Here is a 21,026-nt window from a genome sequence, read left to right as displayed (position 1 = left end):
ATTTTGATTATCAGGCGGCCAGTATTGGGCAGTTGTTTAGTCGCTTAATTGATTATAATGGAATTCTAATGGACTTCTGAATTTTAATAGAGTTTTAATGGACGTAATGAGTATTAGGAATCAATACGAAATGATAGAAATAGTATTCTGCTGTGATGAGTAACATTGAGTTGCATAATACTTTTCCCTTGAAATTTCAATAACTTATCAAGAATAGCCGGTATTTATATGCCAGCAGATGTGATTTTTCGACAGTTGCCGGTAATTGGGCAAGAGAACTGATTCAATCGAAGATGCAAGGTATGTACACAGTTGTATATCCCTCAAATAATTGTTCGGTACAATCAACGCTGGGGCCACTGCAACAAGTACGGGATCACGCAACTATACTTTGATTGTGAAGCGTTAGAATTCTAAGGAGTATTAAGAATGGTTCAAATTGTTTTTAAAAATGAAGATTAACGCCAGGGAACATGTCTTTCAGATTTTAAGTTGTTAATTTGGGTCTTCGCTGCCCTTTATATGGCGAATGGGGTCCACTCAGAAGGAGTAAGTACATCAATCACCACAAATTCGTACTTTTCTTACACTCAATCCGTCGGGAACAGTCTACAAGTTATCCCTTGAAACATTTACAAATTATCCAGCCGTTCATGTATCGATTATGCCAACTGTTTTGCAAATTCCAATAATTCTAGATAAGTGAGGATGTAACAACCACTGACACCGTGGAATTCGTTATCGAATCAGGGAAAGACGGTAAATAAAGAACATTGTCTAGTACTATAGTCTGTTTTTCTTGCACGTCCAAAAATTACTATAAAAATTACGCGGAAGTTTCATAATTCCCAAGTGAGAATAAGACCTGTAATCTTTATCGTAATTTTTGAGAACAGGTGATTCAGAAGAGGGCTCTACGCTAGCCCCCTCAATTCAATGGCCAAATTTTGAGAGCCGATCGGCGGATGCTGCCACCGGAATGTACCTAGATACTTCTGAAGAAAACATTGCACTATGGCTGACAGACAGCAGTCTGTTTAAACAAGACACCCCAATTTACTCACTAGTGTCGGGAGACTCCGGTCCAATTATAACAAAATATTCTACGGTAAAGATCATTCCAAGCTGCTTCCTCATTTTCTATTTTTCGAAACTCATTTTACAATGTAATAATGGTGGGATAGCTGGTGGAAGTCTTGGAAGGATCCAAAGACTTCGAAAAGGGTGCAGTACTATTATCTAGTCAGGAAAGGGATAACAGCTCGGCAGGAGTAAGTAAAACAGACGAAGCACATTACATTGATAACGAATTCATTGATAACTGAAATCCGTGGGATATGAAATTTAGACTGAAAGCGTTTCCTCGAAAATTCGGGGAATCCCATGGACTCCTGAACCTCTTACAGACGAACTGACGACCGTACACCCTTCCACGAGTGATGAATCTTCTGATTTATGTACGTTTTGGAAATTGGTTCAAGGCAGCCACTTTCTTGCCTGCTGTTCATCACTTCCATAATTCATAAATATTTCAGCATCGACGGGAAGGCAAGGAGTCGGTGAATGCTCGAGGCATCATAGGGAATGCATTGATCAGTGCGGTGATCTTTCGATGATCGATGAGAATGCAGATGGAGAATGTGGCGTCTGTCGGCGACTGGCCAGCAATATCTTCTCTCAATGTCCTTTGAGGCCTGGCACTATATATCCTCGACTATTGGTCGTCGTTGATTACAGTTATTACGTAAAATTCAATAAAAGAGATAGTGACATCATCACTTACCTGCTGGGATTTTGGAACGGTGTAGATTTGAAATACAGATTTTTCGAGAATCCCAAGATCAGAATGAATATCGTGGGTATTGTGTTAACTAAGGTGAGAACATTGCAGCAAAAATAATCACCCAAGTCATCCTCATAATCACCAAAGTTCTCTAGACTTTGGAATAATACATTTGAAATGAAATTTCCTGCCATTATTTCTAAATCAAATGCTGAATTCGTAATATCAATAAGTGGGAAGTGTTCTGCAACTGTCAGTTGATAAGAATTTTCAACACTTTCTCTTCTATCAATAGGCAACTTATGATAATTATTCCATTGACATAGGATACCGAGGCACTGCATTACATGAAAACTCGTTCTAGCCAGAGGGTAGATATTGATGATGCAATGAACCAAGGTGGACACTATTGGTATGCGCGGAACGCTAATATTCCAATTGACAGCTACGATGTGATTGTGACAATGACATCGTAAGATAATTCAATCCTTTACCAGTTGTTCTGCAATGCAATATTCAGATTCCTTCCAGTGATGAACAACTCTCCAATCTCCACCAATTTTTAATTATTCCAAATTTCAGAAACTATTTATGTGAGTTTGCTTCCTCTGCTTTCACGAAGGGAAAATATTGTCGACATCTCTCTGAAGGTAAAAATATAAAAAGCTAAATATTCTCTCTGTATTTTGATCATATGGAGTCTCTATCTTGGGAGTTTAATTGTTTCGTTATGATTGAAGGGGTTGGAGAATCGAGCGGAGCATGCGCGGCTTCCGATGATCGTCTTTTAAAATTAGCTATCGTTAACGACAACGCCGAATTCAGGGGAATTAGGACAGCGGCTCATAAAATTGGTCATACGTATGTATAGACAAGGCTAGTCCAGATTTTATAGTCGGACATACTGAAGATGGCAATTGAGAATAATCGTTTTCTTTCACAGAATAAAAAAGTAATTTAAAACGTTCTAATCATTTTTTTCAGATTTGGTATTGACCATGACAGCATTAACGGGGAAAATGGATGCTCCTTCGATAATGAGTACGTAATGGCGTCTGATGACAGTCTATCGGAACATCAGTCATTATGGTCCAATTGCAGTTTGCGAGATTTCCAAATTTTCCTCGAGTAAGTTCTAATCACCTCACTTTGTATACGTGTTAAGGAAAATTTATATTTGAAAGTTACAACATAAATTAGCTAGTGAATTTATCATGACTAAGAAAAGTTAGTGGTAGAGTGACAACTTTTTAAGGAACATTCCGATAACAATTATGGGATACTGCATAAAAAAGTCCATATCAGTTCCGAGAAATTATCTTTATTCGCATTTCGCTCCGAAATTGCGGAAGAGATATGGAGTTTTTATTGAATATTTGTGTTTGCCGAGTACCTGAACGCTGTCAGATAATGATGGCGATCAGATTCCACCGGTTTGAATGCATAATAAAATGCCGTGTGCACATTTACTCGTCCACGTGAAGCCGATGAAAAAATCAGCGGCGTAGCCTGGAAATTGATAAAATTTGAGATAAGAAATGTTTGACCCTATTTTCGCAGTGAGAACCCAACCTGCTTCAACAATAAAATGGACAGGCGAGAAATTCTGCCGGTATATCTTCCTGGGAAAATTCTGGACGTTCAGGAGCAATGCCATAGAAACAGAGCACTCGGGGCCTGTCACATAGACGCTTCAATCTGCCGGTCCTTAAAGTGTAAATACGGTACTAGGGGCCATTGCGCCAAAGAGTTCTACTCTGCTGCTGATGGATCAACATGTGCAACCGAAAAAATTTGCTTAAATGGAAAATGCGTTGACGATCCGACTGTAGCCCCGTTGATGTGAATCAAATGACTCCATGAATTGGCATATTATGTTTATTCTTAAATGAGATTCACTTTAGGGACCATTTTAGGGTTCAACATTGTGTTAAATTGAAATCCTCCATGAACGAGTAGAATAAAGGATACATATTTGCATATCCGGTACTTTGAATAAATCATTGAAATCCTTCTTTAGTTTTCAGCAGATTAGACGCCTGATGAACTAATATATGCTTTGCATGCATTAATTTTTATTTTATAATAAATACACGCCTTACGCGACCGGTACCTGGCAGTGGGCTGGTACAAGATTGTAAAGGAATTCTAATGGCCTTCAACATTTTAATATTTTTTCAATGGACATACGAACGACGAATTGTAACAGACCTGATAACGATAGCACTGATCATTAATGATTCACATGAAATTATTTCTCCTGCAAATTTCGACGAGTGATCGAAGCTCCCCTTTATAATGAAGCAGGTGCGATTGTTTGACAGTTGCTGGTGAGATTTGGAAGAACGAACTCAATCAACTAAAGATGCGAGGTTTGTACGCAGCTGTATATCTTTTACACATAGAATTTTCTTCCTCCTTAACATTTAAGTTAAAATAGAGTAGAATTCACACGAGGTAACATATTTTTTAGGTTTCGCATCGCTACTTTGGAGCTTTGCCGTCCTTTATGTGGCGAATGGGGTTCCATTAGAAACCGTATGTATGAATTAGCGTGATGAATTAATGATAAACGATAAATTATCAACGCTTTATTTTTTCGTTAATACAATTAAAGTGTATAAAATGCTGGTATACCTTCCTATAATTGTAGACACCTGAGCCTATGGTCACCACTGAAACGGAGGAAACAACGGAGGCCGTTACAGATTATGACTACGGTAAAGTTGAAAATGATCATTTAAATATGGGACATTGCATTGTGCCCCCTCCCCCCTGACATATAGGTACTAAAAAGCCACTGAATCCCATACAATATTTGGCAAAATGATTCCAATGTTTTTTATTCATAACTTCATTTTGTATTATTAATAACCGAAACTGCAGATGACGACCTGAGCTTTCCGGCAACGATTCAGTGGCCAAACTTTGACAATGTACCAGCGAAGCCTTATAGGGGACTATACTTAGATAATTCTGTAGAAAACGTGGAAATGTGGCTGAAAGACACCTATCTCTTTTCAAAAAACACTCCAATTTACTCGCTGCTATCGGGAAATTCCGGCCCAATTCTAACTAAATATTCTACTGTAAGCATTATCCCAAGCTGTTTCCTTATTTGACATATTTCGAAAATTATTTATGCGGTTGATATGTTTTCATAGGTGGGAGAAGTAATAGAAGGATCCCTATTATTGCCAAAGGCAATGGCACTGTCGCCTCGTCGAAGAAATGATACGACCCAGGCTCAAGTAAGTAAAACAGAAAACACATGACATTGAGTGATAAACATTCCATCACGATTGAATGATTCATTAGTCAATTACTCATAGAACACATTCATCTGAATACACCACTGGGGCCTCCACATATTTAAACACATGTACCTAAATATTGTACGCCCATTAACAAAATAATTGAATTCCTTGCCTCGAGCATGTTGACCAATGAGGAACAAGTCTTACGCATAAAGTTAGCAAATGTCTTATGTACCTACTACATTTATGTGCTTTCATAAATAGGATAGAACTTGAAATCTCTCTGATCAATCATCAAAATGCGTAATTCGTGAATATTATTTGTTAATGCAATTTAGAGTGAAACAACAACAGCTTCGGAGACTACACCGATCCCTGAACGTGATGCTGACGAAAAGCCAGCTGTACCGGTCGGCGAACATCATTGTCCGTGGCTAGGGGGTAAGTTTTAGTTCCTCTTTTATTATTGATAACTTTCATGATTTATCAATGTTTCAGGATCGGTAATAGACGACACATACTCACGGCCCGAGAAAAAGCTCCATGCACTAGGCAGAATCGTTGGTAATTGCTCTATAAATCACAGGAGATGCGTCGACTACTGCGGGGATCTCTCAATGATCCCTGAGAATGAAGCCGGAGTATGTGGCACCTGTCGACGAATGGCGAAAGATATTTTCTCCAAATGTCCCTTACGCCCTGAAACTCTATATCCTCGAGTACTGGTTGTTGTTGATGATACTTATGACGTGGCATTCAACAAAAATGATACCGAGATAATCACTTATATGCTGGGATTTTGGAACAACGTCGACTTACCATTCAGATTGTTCAAGAATCCCCAGATCAGACTGAATGTCGTTGGTATAGTGCTAGCTAAGGTGAGATTGATTTGAACAACGTAGAATTTTTCAACACTTTGTCAAATAATGTTTTAGATTTCGGGAATAGTTTAAAAAGTCGTTTGTGTGCACTTTCTTACGATTGTTTGATTGATGTAGGATGGCAACGCACTGGAGTACATGCAAAGTCCCCCTGGCCAACCACTGTCTGACGCTAATTCATTAGTGTTGGCTTCAGAATACTGGTATGCGCGGAATGACGATATTTCATATGATAGCTACGATTTATTAGTGACACTGACAAAGTAAGTAATTCAATACTTTATAGGTCATTTTATAAAATAGTGCCTCTAGAATATGTCAATTTTTGATTATTTCCCATTTCAGAAAACAGATATGTGGATATGCGTGGAATGAGACTACAGATACAGCATATTGTCCTTTGGATGCGTATGCTGGGGGTAAGACTATAGAATGCTAAATATTTTCTCATTATTTGTATTATTTAGTATTTCTAACTTGTGAATTGAATTGTTATGTTTGGAGGGGTGGGAGTATATGTCGGTGCATGCACCATTTGCGAAAAAACCGTTCAACAAGTCGCTCTCGTTTCGGACGATACCTTATTTCATTCCATCACAGCCACTGCACATGAAATCGGTCACTTGTACGTATGGAAAAATCAAGTTATTTAACATTAAATTATTGATTCCATCGAAAAATGACGTCTAAAGGCGATCGTTTATCTAAGTGAAAAAGAAGAAATGTATAAAATGTTTTTACATTTTTTTCTAGATTTGGTATGCGACATGATGATTTTGATGGCTATGTAATGGGGCCCAGTTCATTTGTAACGAACAATGTAATCTGGTCTAATATTAGTGTGGCAAGTTTCCGGGGATTTTTGAAGTAAGCTTAAAATTATATTATACTATAAAAACCGAAACGTATTTCTATTAATGAGAATTTATTTTTTAAAATTGGGACACGAAAGTGGGACACAGAGGCATACCCCCTACAGCCAATCATATTTGATCTAGAAAATTTATGGATTTTTTTTTGCAGGTTGAGGCCATTTTGCTTGACCGAAAAACCGAAAGAAAGAGACTTCTTGCCGGTATATCTTGCGGGGAAAATACCAACACATGAATCACCTGACAAGTGCGAGGAATACGAGGAATGTAACAGAAACAATCCAAATTGCCGAGTATATTGTGATATCCCAGAGGTGAAGGCGTGCACGTGGGGTCGCTACAATCACTCTATCGATGGTTCGTACTGTGACATTGGAAAAATGTGCGTGAATGGGCATTGTGTTGTCGATTCGACAGAGGTACCATGGACGTGAATCAAAAAACTTGGTTGATTCTGATGTTATGTTAACTTTTTTCATGAGATCCCCTTTGGGAACATTTTATTGTTCAACACTACATTAAATGGAAAAAACTCCTCCACGAAAAACTAAAATGAAGCACATATTACTGCATATTCAGCGTAAATTATTGATTCATTACCGCATTCCTACCATGTCCTCACGTGAAAAAAATATCCTCTAAGGTAATTATTGCGCGACGAAGATCAACTCATTTGTAGACAATTTTATTTTTCGATTCCAAGCAGAACTTAATATTGGGTAAATTTACATTATAGCAAATGAATTTCTCTGACGCTCCAATGAACGAACTCTCTAAATTAATTCACACACAGTAGGGCGAGAAAATCAATGCAGCTTAGAAGCTCATTCTGGGAAATGAGTAATTTATGTGCGATTCAATGTTCATTCGGTTTATGTATGTTACCCTCGTAATTCCAATTCATTTGAATGTAAAAGACGGCGACACTGATATCTACGAAGAGAAAAAACTTTTGTTTCAAAAAAATAGTGAAATATTCAGAAGTAATGCCCTGACAGCTCTAAAATTTATTGGTTTGCAGGGAAGTTTGAGGAACATATTTAATGAATGTTGCCATTAACATCTTCATTGACCACATTGAATGAAATTGAGTGGAAAAATGGAATTAGTGCTCGAATAAGACAACAATTGTATTACTGCCATGCAACTGTATCTCCTTCACTTTTAAGAAATTATTCCTTGAAGAAAGCTACTTACCCCTTCATTATTCTTGGCTCCAGTCTCATGCAGAATTCATTGAACCGTGTTTTATATAAAAGAAAAATAGTTGGAGAGATCAATACTTCAATCAAAAAAATCTTGATGGGAATTTCTTCCCGTTCTCTTCAACATGATTAGCCCTCCGATCGGACGACCTCTATTTCCACGTGACTGAAAGCTGCTTTTCTCCAGCAATCCGCATCCCTGACTCTAATGATCAGTGAGTTCAAAATAAGCCAGAGCATTTTTCAATCAACAATATCTCTAGCCAAATTAATTGGTGGATAAATTTACCGAGCATTTGAGATATCAGTACAATAATAAGAACCATGGAAAGATATTCGGAAGATCTAACGTATCTTTAAACAAAAATTATCATCCAAAGATCTGGAAAAATTTCCGTTCGTTCACTAGGTGAGATCTTCCGAAGATCTTCCGATGATTCTTCCTCAAACGTAAAAATGTAAAAATCTCTTTTAGATTCAGAGATATTACTCAGAGATTATTCAACTTATCTCGTTCCCCCACTTCGCCACTAATTTAGTTATTCTAATTAAAAAAAATGGAAATTCACGATCTATCCAATACAACACTTGCACTTGCACAAAAGAAAACAATTACCAGGGATCGGCTTTTTTCTCGGCGAATAAATTGTTTCTTTTCTGCCTGCCAAATTAATTGAACAGCAAAGCCGATGCTAAAATACATCATTCTTCGCAAATGGGGGCGGTGGGGGCTCCTGCGAGGCATCAAGCTCCAGGTGGGTGGCGGCGTGGATGAAATGAAGAAGTAAGGAGAAGACTAGCTCGGAAAGCAAGGGGGAGCGGGAAAATTTTGTAATGGCGAGGGAGGATGCGCAACTCACCCGTTGTACCCTGCTGAAGGTATAAAATCCTTCGGCGGGAATTATTCGGCATCCAGTATCGCGATCGCTAGGACACCGTGAACATCCCACATTTTCGTCTTCCTCGCAGCCAGTGGAACCATAAATTTTGAAAGCGAAGATAATACAAACGTCTTTTTTCCTCCAGAACCGGCGGTTCGATTACTCATCCGCGGTTATTCTCTCTTTACAATTCATCTTTTCAGCTGAGTCACTGCGATTCGGGAAGATAAATAGATTAATTGTTGTTATTTTAAAAAATCACTCCTGAAATGAAATATCATCTTCGCTTCACTGTGCTAATTTTTCTCGTCTTTGGTACATCACTCAACCGTAAGTTTTCTTTCAAGTTTATGATACTTGGGGGGAAGATTATTTATTACTTAGATGATGAATTGGGTCTATTCATTCACTTGTAATTTATTGTACGTCATCTTGAATTAATTTTGTTCTCTGCCCTTTTAAGCTTCTCAGTTTCATTTATTCAATTTTACTGGCCCGAGTTCTTTTTGCATCTTTTTCTTAATTCGCGAGATACAATATTAGATGAAGAGGATTATGTTATAATCAATGAAGAGAATTATCTCTGCCGATTAATATAAATGAACAAAATAAAACTTAGTCGAAATGGAAATATTTAATAAGTTACTCTTCATTATTGACCAGTTTTTTTGTGAATATCTCGAATTCTAGGAGAGATACCAAAATTATTATTATGATATTTTTTACGGAGCAAGTCGAGTACAAATGTTATTAGATAATGCGTGTGTTCAGGGGGCGCAAGGATTAACGACTTGATCGCTAAATTCAATGAACGAAGAGCTGCTGGAATTCTCGCACAACCGCGAATCGGACGAAACGCGGGTATGGGCAGTTTTGGACGACCGGATGGAGTTGCCGGGCTCGTGCAATATCCTCGTGTCGGACGATCCGGGCCATCAGCACTAACCGATGATTTGAAATATCCGGAGTCTGATGGAGAAGTCAAGAATCATCGGCAGGGATCGGACAATCCGCTGGATTTTAATGACCAGCGTAAGGACATTTCGATGATCTGTTGATGATAATTACTTGTGAAGTGATGTGTTACGAAATTTACCGTCTGGAGAGAAGCGATTCAATAAAAATTACGGAAGAATATTTTACTGGTTCCTCCGTCATTTTTAAACAATTATTAGTCTCTCCGTTTGGTAAAAAAATGGCGAAGTCGATTTAATGAGAACATATTGAGGAAAATTTCAAGTTTTTCTGGAAACTCCTCTGAGATTTCACTGAATATTCGTAATTATCAAATGATTGACGTTTCAATTTAGGAAATTTCGATGAGGACTTCTACAAGCGACTGGGTAACGGAATTTGGGTCGATAATCTGAGATATGGACCGAGAAAAAATCAACAGCGATCTCAGTGTGAAAATGAGATGGATAATGCTGGGATATTCATTGTCACACCTCGAGGTTAGTGATTTTATTCCAATGCAAGGTTGGTTGCCAGGGTTGGGGCCATGTTGGCTATCAACATTAAAGCAATGTTAAAGTCAATCACGATTTATTGAATTTAATAAAAATCAATATTACGCTACGCTATTTTAATTCTTCATTAAAATGTCGGAAGTACAAAATATATTACGATGCGCGGTAGCGTATCCGCCAAGTTAAGTACTTTATTTCACTAGAAAATGAATAAAATATAAAATTCTAGATTATCAAAAGATGGAGCGCCAATTGCTGCACAACTACCCCCGATCATCTGGGGATCACTCCCGTTAATAGGACACGATGTAGGAAATAACGATAGAAGAAAGGAGACACAAGAGATCACGATGGGAGACAGCTATCCCAGGGAATAAATAATGACAAATAGACAAATTGAATAAATAAAAAAAGAAGCATAAGAAAATTTAATTGAAAGAAAAAAGTAAAAAAAAATATAAATAAAAAATATTGAAAGTTGATATCTTCCTAGATTCTCCAACCTCTGGAGACCCTGATTTTAAATCGATAAAAAAAATTAACAAAAATGAACAAATTGTAAGATAAAATTTCAATCATTTTATTAATTGACAAAGCGTTCATAATAAATACCGATTTTACTGATGTTTCACTTAATTACGCACTTAATATTCTGGCACGTAAGATTGTTCATTTACTACGCAAATTACCATTAATTCATTTTGAAATTTTTTTTTCATCTCATTTATCCTTTTATACGTTATGGTATATCATAACAAATATTTACATAGGTAGTGTTAACAAACTAATGATACACCTCGTGTGTTTTCTGTGAGTATGTGCTCTGACGGATAGGGAAGAGGATAAGGGTGAGATGAAGGAGATGGAACAAGATACATTGGAAAAAACCAGTAATTAAATTATTAATTGTTCCGATGATTTATCTAAAATTACCTCACAAATTTATCTCTGCTGGTAACCTTAATATTATACTTTAAATTGTATTATTAATGTTTTCTCTTTTTTGCAATACGTGAGAGTACGAAGAAAGGTATTTTTTAATCCATGAAATATTTACAATATGATGAAATTTATCAGTAGATTGATCTAATTAAAGGGACTACTTCGCACTGAAATATTTGTTGTTGTAAATTGATGAGTGACGGGGGTTGTCGGGTCTTTTTCTGTGTCTTCTTACATCAGTAATTTCTCACAGGAAATTTTTTTAATGAATGAATTGATAACTTTTTTATTGGACCGATATCGTCGAAATTTGCTGAATATAATTTTCATTTTTTCCTCAATGTAATTCTGAAAAAAATTGGCACATGATTTATGAAATATTCTCCTGCTGTGTTTTCCCAAAATCTCCTATCCTCGATATTTTCCCTCCCGCACTTCCAGATGTTCCTTTCAATCTCTTGACATTATTCCACTGGACACCGTTAATTACCCATTCACTCCTCAATAACAACAAAATATTCCTTGCGACTGAGGAAGACATACATCCACACAACCCACCAGATTCACAATAATCACGCATTGAAGAATCCTGTAAACCCATTTCACCCAGAGGTCTTCCTTATCATGGCATATCTTATACTTGGGGAAAATATCCATTGAACGAAAATTCATATGTTTGAACGATATGACTATGAAAATTAAATTTTTAAATGAATTCACGGGGCAAAGTTGATTGGAAGCTCCACGTGTGCCTTTTATCAACCTTGTTCTTCATTCTCGTACACAGGATTCTCCAATTTCATGTGATATTCACACCCACATAGAGTCTCGTTTCAAATACTTATAAACCCCATACAGTAGCAAACACACAAGGACCTCCATAATCACTTCCGCTCCTTACAACGAGACAAATTCAATCGGTGGTTTAATAAAACACGGCGGTGGTGGTGGTGGCGACAGCCTCAAATCATCGGTCAATGAGAATGTCGAGCTACCAGTAGCTGTGACACGTGGCCCCATGTTATCATACTGTGAGCCACTATCCGCCCTGAGAGTTCTCCTCGGTAAAGTAGCAAAACTGGATATAATTGATCCAGTTGGCAATGCACTCGAAACATGACACTTATCAATGATCGCCGGTGCATGAACCGGAATGTCCAGCAAATCAGGATAACACCTCTCAGCATCCTGTGGCATTGACACCGATATGAATATATTACCGAATATTCCGGAAGGAAGGACACCCCCACCGGTGAATTCGGGTGGTGGTGGTAGGAAGCCAGCTGGACAGTTAACAGTTCTGACAGTCTGAATGCCGCAGTCAGGTCTCAGTCTCTCGACTGTGACAGTGGCAGCATCACATATGGAAGCTCTTTCAGCAAGTTCAAGGTCTCCAGGGCTGCAGGAAGTGTCAGCAAGGCTACCCTGACCACTGCCCCTGTCATTGGTGTTTGGGGTTGTCGTTGTGACAGACAGATCCAACAACTTTTTCTCCTGATCGCCGAAGCTGGTGCTTCCCTGCAGCTTGACTTTTTCCCTTCTGCTTCGTCTTCTCGAGTTGCCGCACAGGCAGACGGTCAGAAGAACTGCCAGGATGAACGCACACAGTGCGACAGCTCCACCACCAGCTAAACTGACCCATAACAACCAATTGTCCGTTTGGGATAGAGTTGGGGCAGTGAGTACTCTTGGTACCACAATGTTGACAGTTTCGTGGTCAGCACCAGCTAGATTTTTCGCGTGACAGGAATACTCGCCAGCGTCGGAGTCACTTGTATTGTAGATCGTAATGTTGCTCCATTTTCTGGGAACATCGCTCTCGGAAGATCTGTAAAAATTGGAGTTGGATGTGACGATGATGCTGCTGGTTGGGTTGTCGGGACGAGTGAGGTTTATGGGTGAGCCATTGAACAACCACCAGAGCTCGGGCTCTGGATCACCGGAGACTGAGCAGGAGAGACTCAAGTTTCCATTCACCTCCTCCTGGACTTTGCTGGCGAAGAGTTGGACTTCTGGTGAGCAAGCGAACTCCGTTGGTTTTGTGTCTTCCCAGCGGCGCTTTTGGAGCCGGGGGGGACCGCTGCAGATTTGGGAGACTGAGTAGAGCTTGCGAGGGGTCTCGGGAATCAACCAACTGCGGAAGGACTTGAGTCTGCAATCGCAGGACCACTTGTTGTGGTCCAGTGTCAAGGTCTTCAGGCTTGGGAGGACTGATAGCGTTCTTGACTCGAGATACAAGAGCTGATTGTTATCCAGTTTTAGAGATTCGAGGCCTGTTAAACCGGTGAAAGCTAATCCATGGATTTCTGTTAATCCACATCGCTGTAACTCGAGATTTCTCAAGTGTCCGAGCTCCGGAAATTGTCGGGATTTCAATCTTTTCAATGGATTTCCGGATAGGGTCAAGATTCGTAGTCTCTCGTTACCAAGAAAGGTGTTTGGTTCGAGGCTTGTCACGTGGTTGTCGGAGAGATCAACTTCCACGAGAATTCTCATATCTCTGAAGGCGTCTGGATGAATCTCATGGATGCCAGCATTGCGGAGGAAAACCTTTTGAAGGTTTACGAGGCCAGCCCGCTTGAATATCTCGGCTTGCAATGCGGGTATTTGGTTACCGGAGAGGTCGAGCACCTGCATCTCCGGATCGAGGGAGGCTGGGAGGGAGGTGAGACCCGCATCTGGACAGAATGCCGATTTTTTTCCTGATGTCCAACGACAACGACATACTGCGGGACAATCTGTCCAGTCTGGAAAGGCTGCTGAGTGTATCAGGAAAATTTGGGCGGATATTATCAGCAGGAGGGCGAGCAAATGACGCCCTCGGAGACGATGAACTACTGACTCTAACATAACACCAAACCTGCGGGCAAAATTGATGATGAGTTCTTGTGATGATGAGGGTGAGAAGTTGGCTGATTAAGTTTGGAGAGTTGGAAGTTTACGGATGGTGTCAGGAGAGGTTCTTTGTTAGTTACATAATTGTTTGTGAGAATAGCCGCTTTACGGCTTTGGCAGAATTACCGTGGAGGTGAAGCGATCAATCAGTCTACAGAGAATGTGGTATTTGGACCACATTGTTGATGATACTTGAAATATTTTGGTAATAGGTGATGTTATGAGGAACTAACAATGGATAGCGCGGGCTGACGGATCTCCTTGAACTCTATTGAAAGGAAACAACTTGTGGAAAATAGTGGTGTTGTTGCCGTTGACCGATTAAGGTCAGTAGTTTTTCCGAGGGGAAAATTATAGGTCAGCAACGGCAACATTACTATTTGACAATCCGTTCGCCCTGTCAGTGGTATAATGAACTTAAATAAATATACAAAGCCGTAGGAAAGCTCTTCCAATTGATATTTTATAGAGGTAAAATTTTCATTTCAACTGCTGACATCGAAGGTAGAGATTCGTTCTCATTTATTATTCAACTTACTTTAATTGTGCCCAGTGTGTTTGATGAATCCCACAGTCTTCTCTCTCTCTTTCAGACCCTCATCAACATCAGCTCGCAGTTTAATCCGTGCTTTCATTGTACCATCCTCAATCCAGCCGTCATTATCGGAGTTCATCAACGAAAAATTCAACTTTTTCCACTGAAGTATCGCATTTCACATTTCTAACCATTTTATTAACTTCCTCTCGGTCCTCACGCATGGATCCTCAGTCTGAAAATGAAACAGAGGTGTTAATCACTCCGTTCGCTCGATTTTTTCACGCTTAAAAGTTTCAAATTGCGATAACTAGAATTATATTTTCCCACAAAGTAGGCAACACTCATTAAAGCTGGGGAAGTTTTTAATTAGGAAGAAAAAAAACATATCCGGAAACTGGATTATCAGCGAAACTTTCGTGAGTAAATCAAAACATACAACTAGTGCAAACTAATTTATATCAATGAAAAAACGCAATTCTGATAAAGACGTGTAACGAACCGGCCGAGAATCAGTAGCGAAAAAAAATATTTTTGTCAAAAATATATGCTATGATGGGATATCTGATATTTCTTTGTAACAATTCACACAAGAGAATCTCAAATTTAGAAAATAATGAGGAGGGTTTCGGTAGAATCATACGCAGTGTAATAATTAAATCTTTTAGAAATATCAATCAGATATACCGCCAAAGTGAGACGATTCAAAGGTGGATTTTCAGGCGATTTAGAGCGGATGAAATGATATAAATTGAAAGAGTGTGATGAACCAATAACTCACAAACGCCAATTAAAAGCGCGAAGGTTATTATTCCGAATAAAATAAAATTATCTGTCGCGCTAACGGATAATCAAACTAACAAGGACACAATTGCGTGCATTCGATTTCAAATACAATGCCGGATCAACAATTAGCTTTCGAGTTATTTAATTAAATTGGATTAATAACGAGATGCTTAACGACTGAGGTAAAATGTTATCTCAAAGCATTTGACAATAGTTTAGATACCTCAATTCGAGATACCGAAATTTTAGGGACATTTTTACGGTACTCGTACTGGAATGTTTATAAAAAATATCTTCCATTGGCCCTTGCGCTGTCACCTCTTCACGAAAAAAATTGAAAACAAAGTGAAAAAAAAAAATTGACGTAAAAAAAAAATGACATGGTAACAAGGTGTCCGGACTACCCCACTAATTTGATGCCATCTTCCCTCCGATGAGAACCTCCTCAACAGAAATGTGATGACTCGGATGGCAATATGCTCGTGTCACTGGTTTGATGGGGAAGAAGGGGTGGGAGTGATAAGTGGAGGATAAAAAAAGAGAATGAAGAGGGTGCATTGCACTACCGAGAGGGGTGGCGTTGTTTCAAAGAGCTAATCGCCATACAAATCTCAATGCTGAAGTGGAGTCTGTCACTGGCTGAAGTGCGACAAAGACGGGAAAAGAGGACCTCAGTAACAGCCTCTGGCGCATCGATCACCGCGGTATTGCTGGCAGCTTGTGGCTACGAGTTTGTAGGACACGCAAAAAATATCTACCCGCGTTCTCCTCCCCCTCTGTTCACCACCCTCCTCCAGCCACCTGATCACCCCTTTATGCCCGCCCTCGCGAACCCCACGGCTTGATCCAGGTGATAAATTAAAAGTTGCTGGCCATACATCGCTTTTATGTTCGGGGGAACTCCAACAAACCGTGCAGAACCGATTATTTTCTTTCGGTCTGGTTTATTGATTTTGATTATTTGCTGAATGATGAGGGCATCGTTTTCATGGGTCCATAGGGCTTTCGGGGATTTTCAATTTGCGGAGGGGAGATGATTGAGTGAATCATCTCGCCTTTGATGATAGTACAGTAATCATTACGTGGAGAGAACATTTTGGATGTCTAATGCTCGATATCAAATGCAATTTGATTATTTTTTCCCGCCTAAATAGCATTCAGTGTCAAATTCAAAGATTTATTTACCAAAATTCTCTGGTTTTGTTCTCGCTTTTTTTACTTATTCGCGTATTATACCGTATATCAAGTAAAAAACTATTCAATGGGTCCTAAGGCTCAGGAAAGGCTGAAATTTCACCGGTGCGTCCCCTTAAATCGTTTTACCACTTCCCTACTGAATTCCTCACAGACCAGAACACATGGTGCCCATTCCATGTGAGTGTGGATATCCCCCGGAAGATATAGATCATATTATCTGGTAATGTATAATAAAATGTATAATAAAACTTAGCAGCTATATATCTGGTACATAAAACTGTTATTTGTGAGAGAAATTTCAATGGTAATTTCATCTGCAAAAAAATAACCAAAAAAATTCCATGCACAATAACAATCGAATACTTGAATCGGCAATTTATATGTTATTATATTCGGAGTTGTAAAAATGATAAACTGCAATATAAATATAATATGTCATTCAAGCACATGATCACAAACGTTTCAATGAAAAATAACGAGATCACAGAATGATGTTAAAATCAGTGAAAAAAAATGATTCAAAGTATTAATTAATTTAGCTAATAAAATCACATAGTAACCACCTATTAAACCCGGTGTATAGACCTCCAATTATTTAATAAAAAATAATAGTTCAATTTTGGTAAAGACGACGCTGGCATTAGAAACCTCCCCTTCATCATTATTTATCCCCGACGTGACATAAAAAAAATCCCAAAGATGATGAGCAACTTGATGTTTTCAATTTGCTCAGTGTTTTCTGTCAAATAAAAAAAAAACTGAATCGGCGATAAAAAATGAAGCGACATTGGCCACGAAATATCAATGTGCCCTCGCTATCGATTTCACATGAAATCTGGTACTGACTGTGGAACACTGTGTCGTTCTCGTGTGGGTGGGTGGTTTATACGTGTTTGCTCCATAACTAGATTCTATCACTATTGCACAATCGTCAATACAGTACTCCCAATGACTGACGTCAAAAGGATGTCAAGTGTTCTATTCTCAACCATAAAAATCAACTTGCCTCCAATGCGCCAATCCCGCACAATGGTCCACCTCCATCCATTGGTCAAAGTATCAAATGAAATTGTACAAAAAAAAATTCAATCAACAGTTTTCTCTTCCGTCCGTATTCTAATCACTCTCCCCCTCGTATTTGTCCTGGTAATAATCACTGATAAAAAAATTCCCCCACAAATTCGTTCACTCGTCCCATCTCCCCCGTATCAACCCCCCGGAAATGTCGATAATTACTCCGAATATCCCTCGGCAAAATCACGAAATTCCCACGGCAATCGATAAACTCCATTTTGTTGATGGTAAGAATTATCTTGAAACTCAAAATCACAATTTTATGCGGAGAAATAGCTCTTCTCTGTGGGCCAAATTCATCGGAGGACGCGCGACTGACACCCTAATCCAGGCCGGGTGCAGCGCCCCATATTTGTCCACTCGATATCACTATTTTTGTCATTGAAATTTCTCCCTAATTTATTGGGGTAAATTATCAACTGATATCAATGGATATGGTGATTATTGAGAGATGAAATACCGGGAATTGTGTTTTGAAAACTGATGTTAAAGTCGGGTGAAACAAAGGAACAACGTGACAGCACTGGACCTGCAGATTTGCCGCAGCGAGTAGACGAGGCAACCAAAACCACTGGCTTCACTCACTCATTCCCTCTCTTTTTTCCGCGGCGGAGGGAGACCTGGAGCAACATGAGAGTCCTTCTTCCCTCTCTGTTGGACACCCCAGGAAGGTAGGGAATCACTGGAGAAATATTCCACCGGTGTGGCAGCACTGGCGTGTTCCCAACCGTTCAATGAAATCCATCCCCTCGGAGAGTGCGGGATATCCCCCACTTCTTTTCCGTCGGCGAAGGGGTGTGAGGGGAATTTTTATATCCTTCGTACCATGAAATTACCGTAAAATAAAGTCGGTCTTGAGTGCATGTTTTTTGGGAGGAATAAATGCCGTTCAGCGTTTTAGAGCTTCTGTTAGGGGCGGGGGAGGAATTGATAGTGAAGCGGATGGGTTATCAGGGATTTTTTACAATGAAAGACTTCAGTCGGAGGATTAGCGATCGATGAACGAATTATCGGGGGCTCTCACTTATTGATTGTGACTTTTTATCTCTGAAGATGTAATAAATTAGGAGTTTATGTTAAGTTTTTGTTTTTCGGAATAAATTACGCGACAATTTTGGAATTTGATCTGGTGATAAAACGAAGAATTTACTCAACGTTTGACATTTCTCCTTTTTTATTCCCAAAAAATCGCTAGAACACGATTTATTTACGCAGATTACTCGAAAAGATCAGCAACATTTGGGAGATGTGGACCGCCTTAAAATGACTGAGAGGTGAAATACATTCTCAATAAAATAAATGCTTATTCCAACGAAATAATTCCACGGTAAAAGTATTTTTTCCTCAGCGTAAATTTTACGTCTAGCTAAGCGTAATTTACGATCCGCTAAACGCAATTTACGCTTAACACCAATATGATGTGTGATGGCTTTTTTTCCAGCAAAAATCGATTGTTAAGCTTCAAAAAGGTTCATTTCACGGTCAAAATATAAATGTGAGTTACGGCTTAAGCGTATTTTATGCTTAAGAAATCATAAATTACAATTTTAATAGAAACGTAATTTACTTTCGCGTAATTTACGGAAAAAACATCGTATTTTACGGTTGAAATAACTTTTATTTTCTTCCTCGTTAATTACGGATAGTTACTTAGGCAAACGTACACTCAGTGAGACATTTATATGTCTTTCGGGTAAATACATCCGTTCTACTGGAGAATTACATGAGTCTCCAGTTTCATGACGTGAATATTTTATGAAGTTGGTACATATCTTTCTCTGATAAATACCAACAATTTCTGTGGAACAAATGGTAATTTCAAGAGGAATTTACCATTTTTAAAATCGAAAACAACTTGCCCATTTTCGGTCACTAGGTAAAAAAGTACATTACCGCATGTCTCTTGTTGATTAATATACATATAAACATGAGATATACGAAATGTATATAATAATGGAAACAATCGAATGATATTTTGGATGAAAATATCATAAAACTGAAGAGAAACTTCTATATAATTCACAAATTATCGGAAAATCATAAAATTTCCATTCCCCCTTTTCGGAAACATTACACCAATTTTCTCTCATCGGATTCACAATTTGAGAATAATGGAAAAAAGTTTTAGTTCAATTTTCTTTGATGGAATGACTGTAGTAAAATTCGCCCCATTCCTGGGGGATTAATTCTTAAGGGAAATGAATTTGACGCAGTACTATCTATCGAAAATATCAGCGATCGATCGGTTGAAGGTGTTCGACCCCATTGAGAGCAATACCCTCTTTCTCTTGAGCTACATAACTCCCACCCCTCGGTGATGAAAAATTCAGAATAAAAAGGATCAAGTACGTATTGGTTTGAGACGTCAGAGGATCCCCTGATTTCGTCAGGTAGATTTCGGGGATTTTCGTTTAGTGCAACAGGCAAATCGTCGAAGTTGAATGCTTACTCGTGTTTGAATTCATGAGTAGGGTGGGAATATTTTTTTCGCCCTCTCCCTGAAAAATCGTTAGATGGGTTAAGCATTTTGACTGATTTTGTGGCACTTACCTGCTGAGCTGTCCCAATCACTTGTTTAATGAATTCCTTGGATGAGTTAAGTATCTCAATTACTGAGATGATTTAATTTATTTGAAAAAAAAATCTAATTATATTTTTCAATGAACTTTTGCAGAATGAGAATGCGAAAATGATTATTGAATCATTTACTCAGAATTGTCAAAATCTTTTTTATTTGTTTGTTCTGCTCTTCATGAGCTGTTCTTTATTTTCAGGATCTGCATTTTGTAATTATCAATCTTTCTCCGTTGGCTCATGAGTATTTAATTTTTGAGTGTTAGAATTTTCGAGTTAATTCACACGATGGCTCTATTAATTTTTTTCCTTGACGCCACACATTTCCCCAAAATGGAAGATATACACATTAAATTAGTTTAGAATTATCAGGGCGAAACGTGTGGCGTAATTCGAGATGTCTCACTGTAAAGGATAATCGTCCTTTTTAATTGCGGACATTTTAATAAACTGAAACGTAATTAGAATCCGATGAGTGATGTCTCCGAGTTATTTTGGAGAAAGTACTTGCAAAAAAGAAACTTCTGCACTTATTCTTAGTCCCTTCCATAATTGTTTGCAAATTACATTGATCAAAGAGCAATTCAAGTTCAGATTTTTTGTGTGAATGTAATATAGCTTGTATAGTATAAATAATTCAGTAGATAAATTACACCAATCGAAATCAATTAA

At 38.6% G+C, this 21,026-nt stretch overlaps 4 protein-coding genes across 5 annotated transcripts; 3 read left to right on the top strand and 1 right to left on the bottom strand.

The window, feature by feature from the left end:
* Window positions 1-210: 210 nt before the first annotated feature.
* LOC135168609 (A disintegrin and metalloproteinase with thrombospondin motifs like) lies at window positions 211-3,765 on the top strand. Its single transcript, XM_064132985.1, has 12 exons — window positions 211-300; window positions 485-549; window positions 699-759; window positions 897-1,108; window positions 1,185-1,271; window positions 1,349-1,457; window positions 1,536-1,876; window positions 2,110-2,255; window positions 2,366-2,433; window positions 2,524-2,644; window positions 2,768-2,911; window positions 3,344-3,765. The coding sequence occupies exons 1-12, from the start codon at window positions 294-296 to the stop codon at window positions 3,627-3,629; spliced, it is 1,647 nt and encodes a 548-aa protein (XP_063989055.1). The 5' UTR covers window positions 211-293; the 3' UTR covers window positions 3,630-3,765.
* A 237-nt stretch (window positions 3,766-4,002) lies between these two features.
* LOC135168608 (A disintegrin and metalloproteinase with thrombospondin motifs like) lies at window positions 4,003-7,368 on the top strand. Its single transcript, XM_064132984.1, has 12 exons — window positions 4,003-4,155; window positions 4,257-4,321; window positions 4,437-4,503; window positions 4,670-4,872; window positions 4,948-5,034; window positions 5,379-5,481; window positions 5,539-5,921; window positions 6,042-6,187; window positions 6,270-6,343; window positions 6,429-6,549; window positions 6,678-6,791; window positions 6,948-7,368. The coding sequence occupies exons 1-12, from the start codon at window positions 4,149-4,151 to the stop codon at window positions 7,228-7,230; spliced, it is 1,653 nt and encodes a 550-aa protein (XP_063989054.1). The 5' UTR covers window positions 4,003-4,148; the 3' UTR covers window positions 7,231-7,368.
* Window positions 7,369-8,789: 1,421 nt separating this feature from the next.
* LOC135168617 (CAPA peptides-like) lies at window positions 8,790-10,960 on the top strand. Its single transcript, XM_064132997.1, has 4 exons — window positions 8,790-9,212; window positions 9,654-9,914; window positions 10,193-10,336; window positions 10,581-10,960. Exons 1-4 carry the CDS (start codon window positions 9,152-9,154, stop codon window positions 10,646-10,648), a joined length of 534 nt encoding a protein of 177 aa, XP_063989067.1. The 5' UTR covers window positions 8,790-9,151; the 3' UTR covers window positions 10,649-10,960.
* A 150-nt stretch (window positions 10,961-11,110) lies between these two features.
* LOC135168605 (leucine-rich repeat, immunoglobulin-like domain and transmembrane domain-containing protein 3) lies at window positions 11,111-18,664 on the bottom strand. Of its 2 annotated transcripts, XM_064132981.1 has the most exons (4): window positions 17,713-18,664; window positions 14,727-14,958; window positions 14,046-14,153; window positions 11,111-13,976 (listed from the first exon to the last, which is right to left on the bottom strand). In XM_064132981.1, the coding sequence occupies exons 3-4, from the start codon at window positions 14,141-14,143 to the stop codon at window positions 12,191-12,193; spliced, it is 1,884 nt and encodes a 627-aa protein (XP_063989051.1). In that variant the 5' UTR covers window positions 14,144-14,153; window positions 14,727-14,958; window positions 17,713-18,664; the 3' UTR covers window positions 11,111-12,190. The 2 variants fall into 2 exon arrangements, with proteins under 2 accessions (XP_063989051.1, XP_063989050.1); XM_064132980.1 differs by having other exon boundaries at window positions 11,111-14,153; window positions 17,713-18,663.
* Window positions 18,665-21,026: the final 2,362 nt, after the last annotated feature.

The sequence above is a fragment of the Diachasmimorpha longicaudata genome, chromosome 13 (genome assembly GCF_034640455.1).
Source record: "Diachasmimorpha longicaudata isolate KC_UGA_2023 chromosome 13, iyDiaLong2, whole genome shotgun sequence".
Lineage (NCBI taxonomy): Eukaryota > Metazoa > Arthropoda > Insecta > Hymenoptera > Braconidae > Diachasmimorpha > Diachasmimorpha longicaudata.
This window is presented reverse-complemented; position numbering and strand designations above follow the sequence as displayed.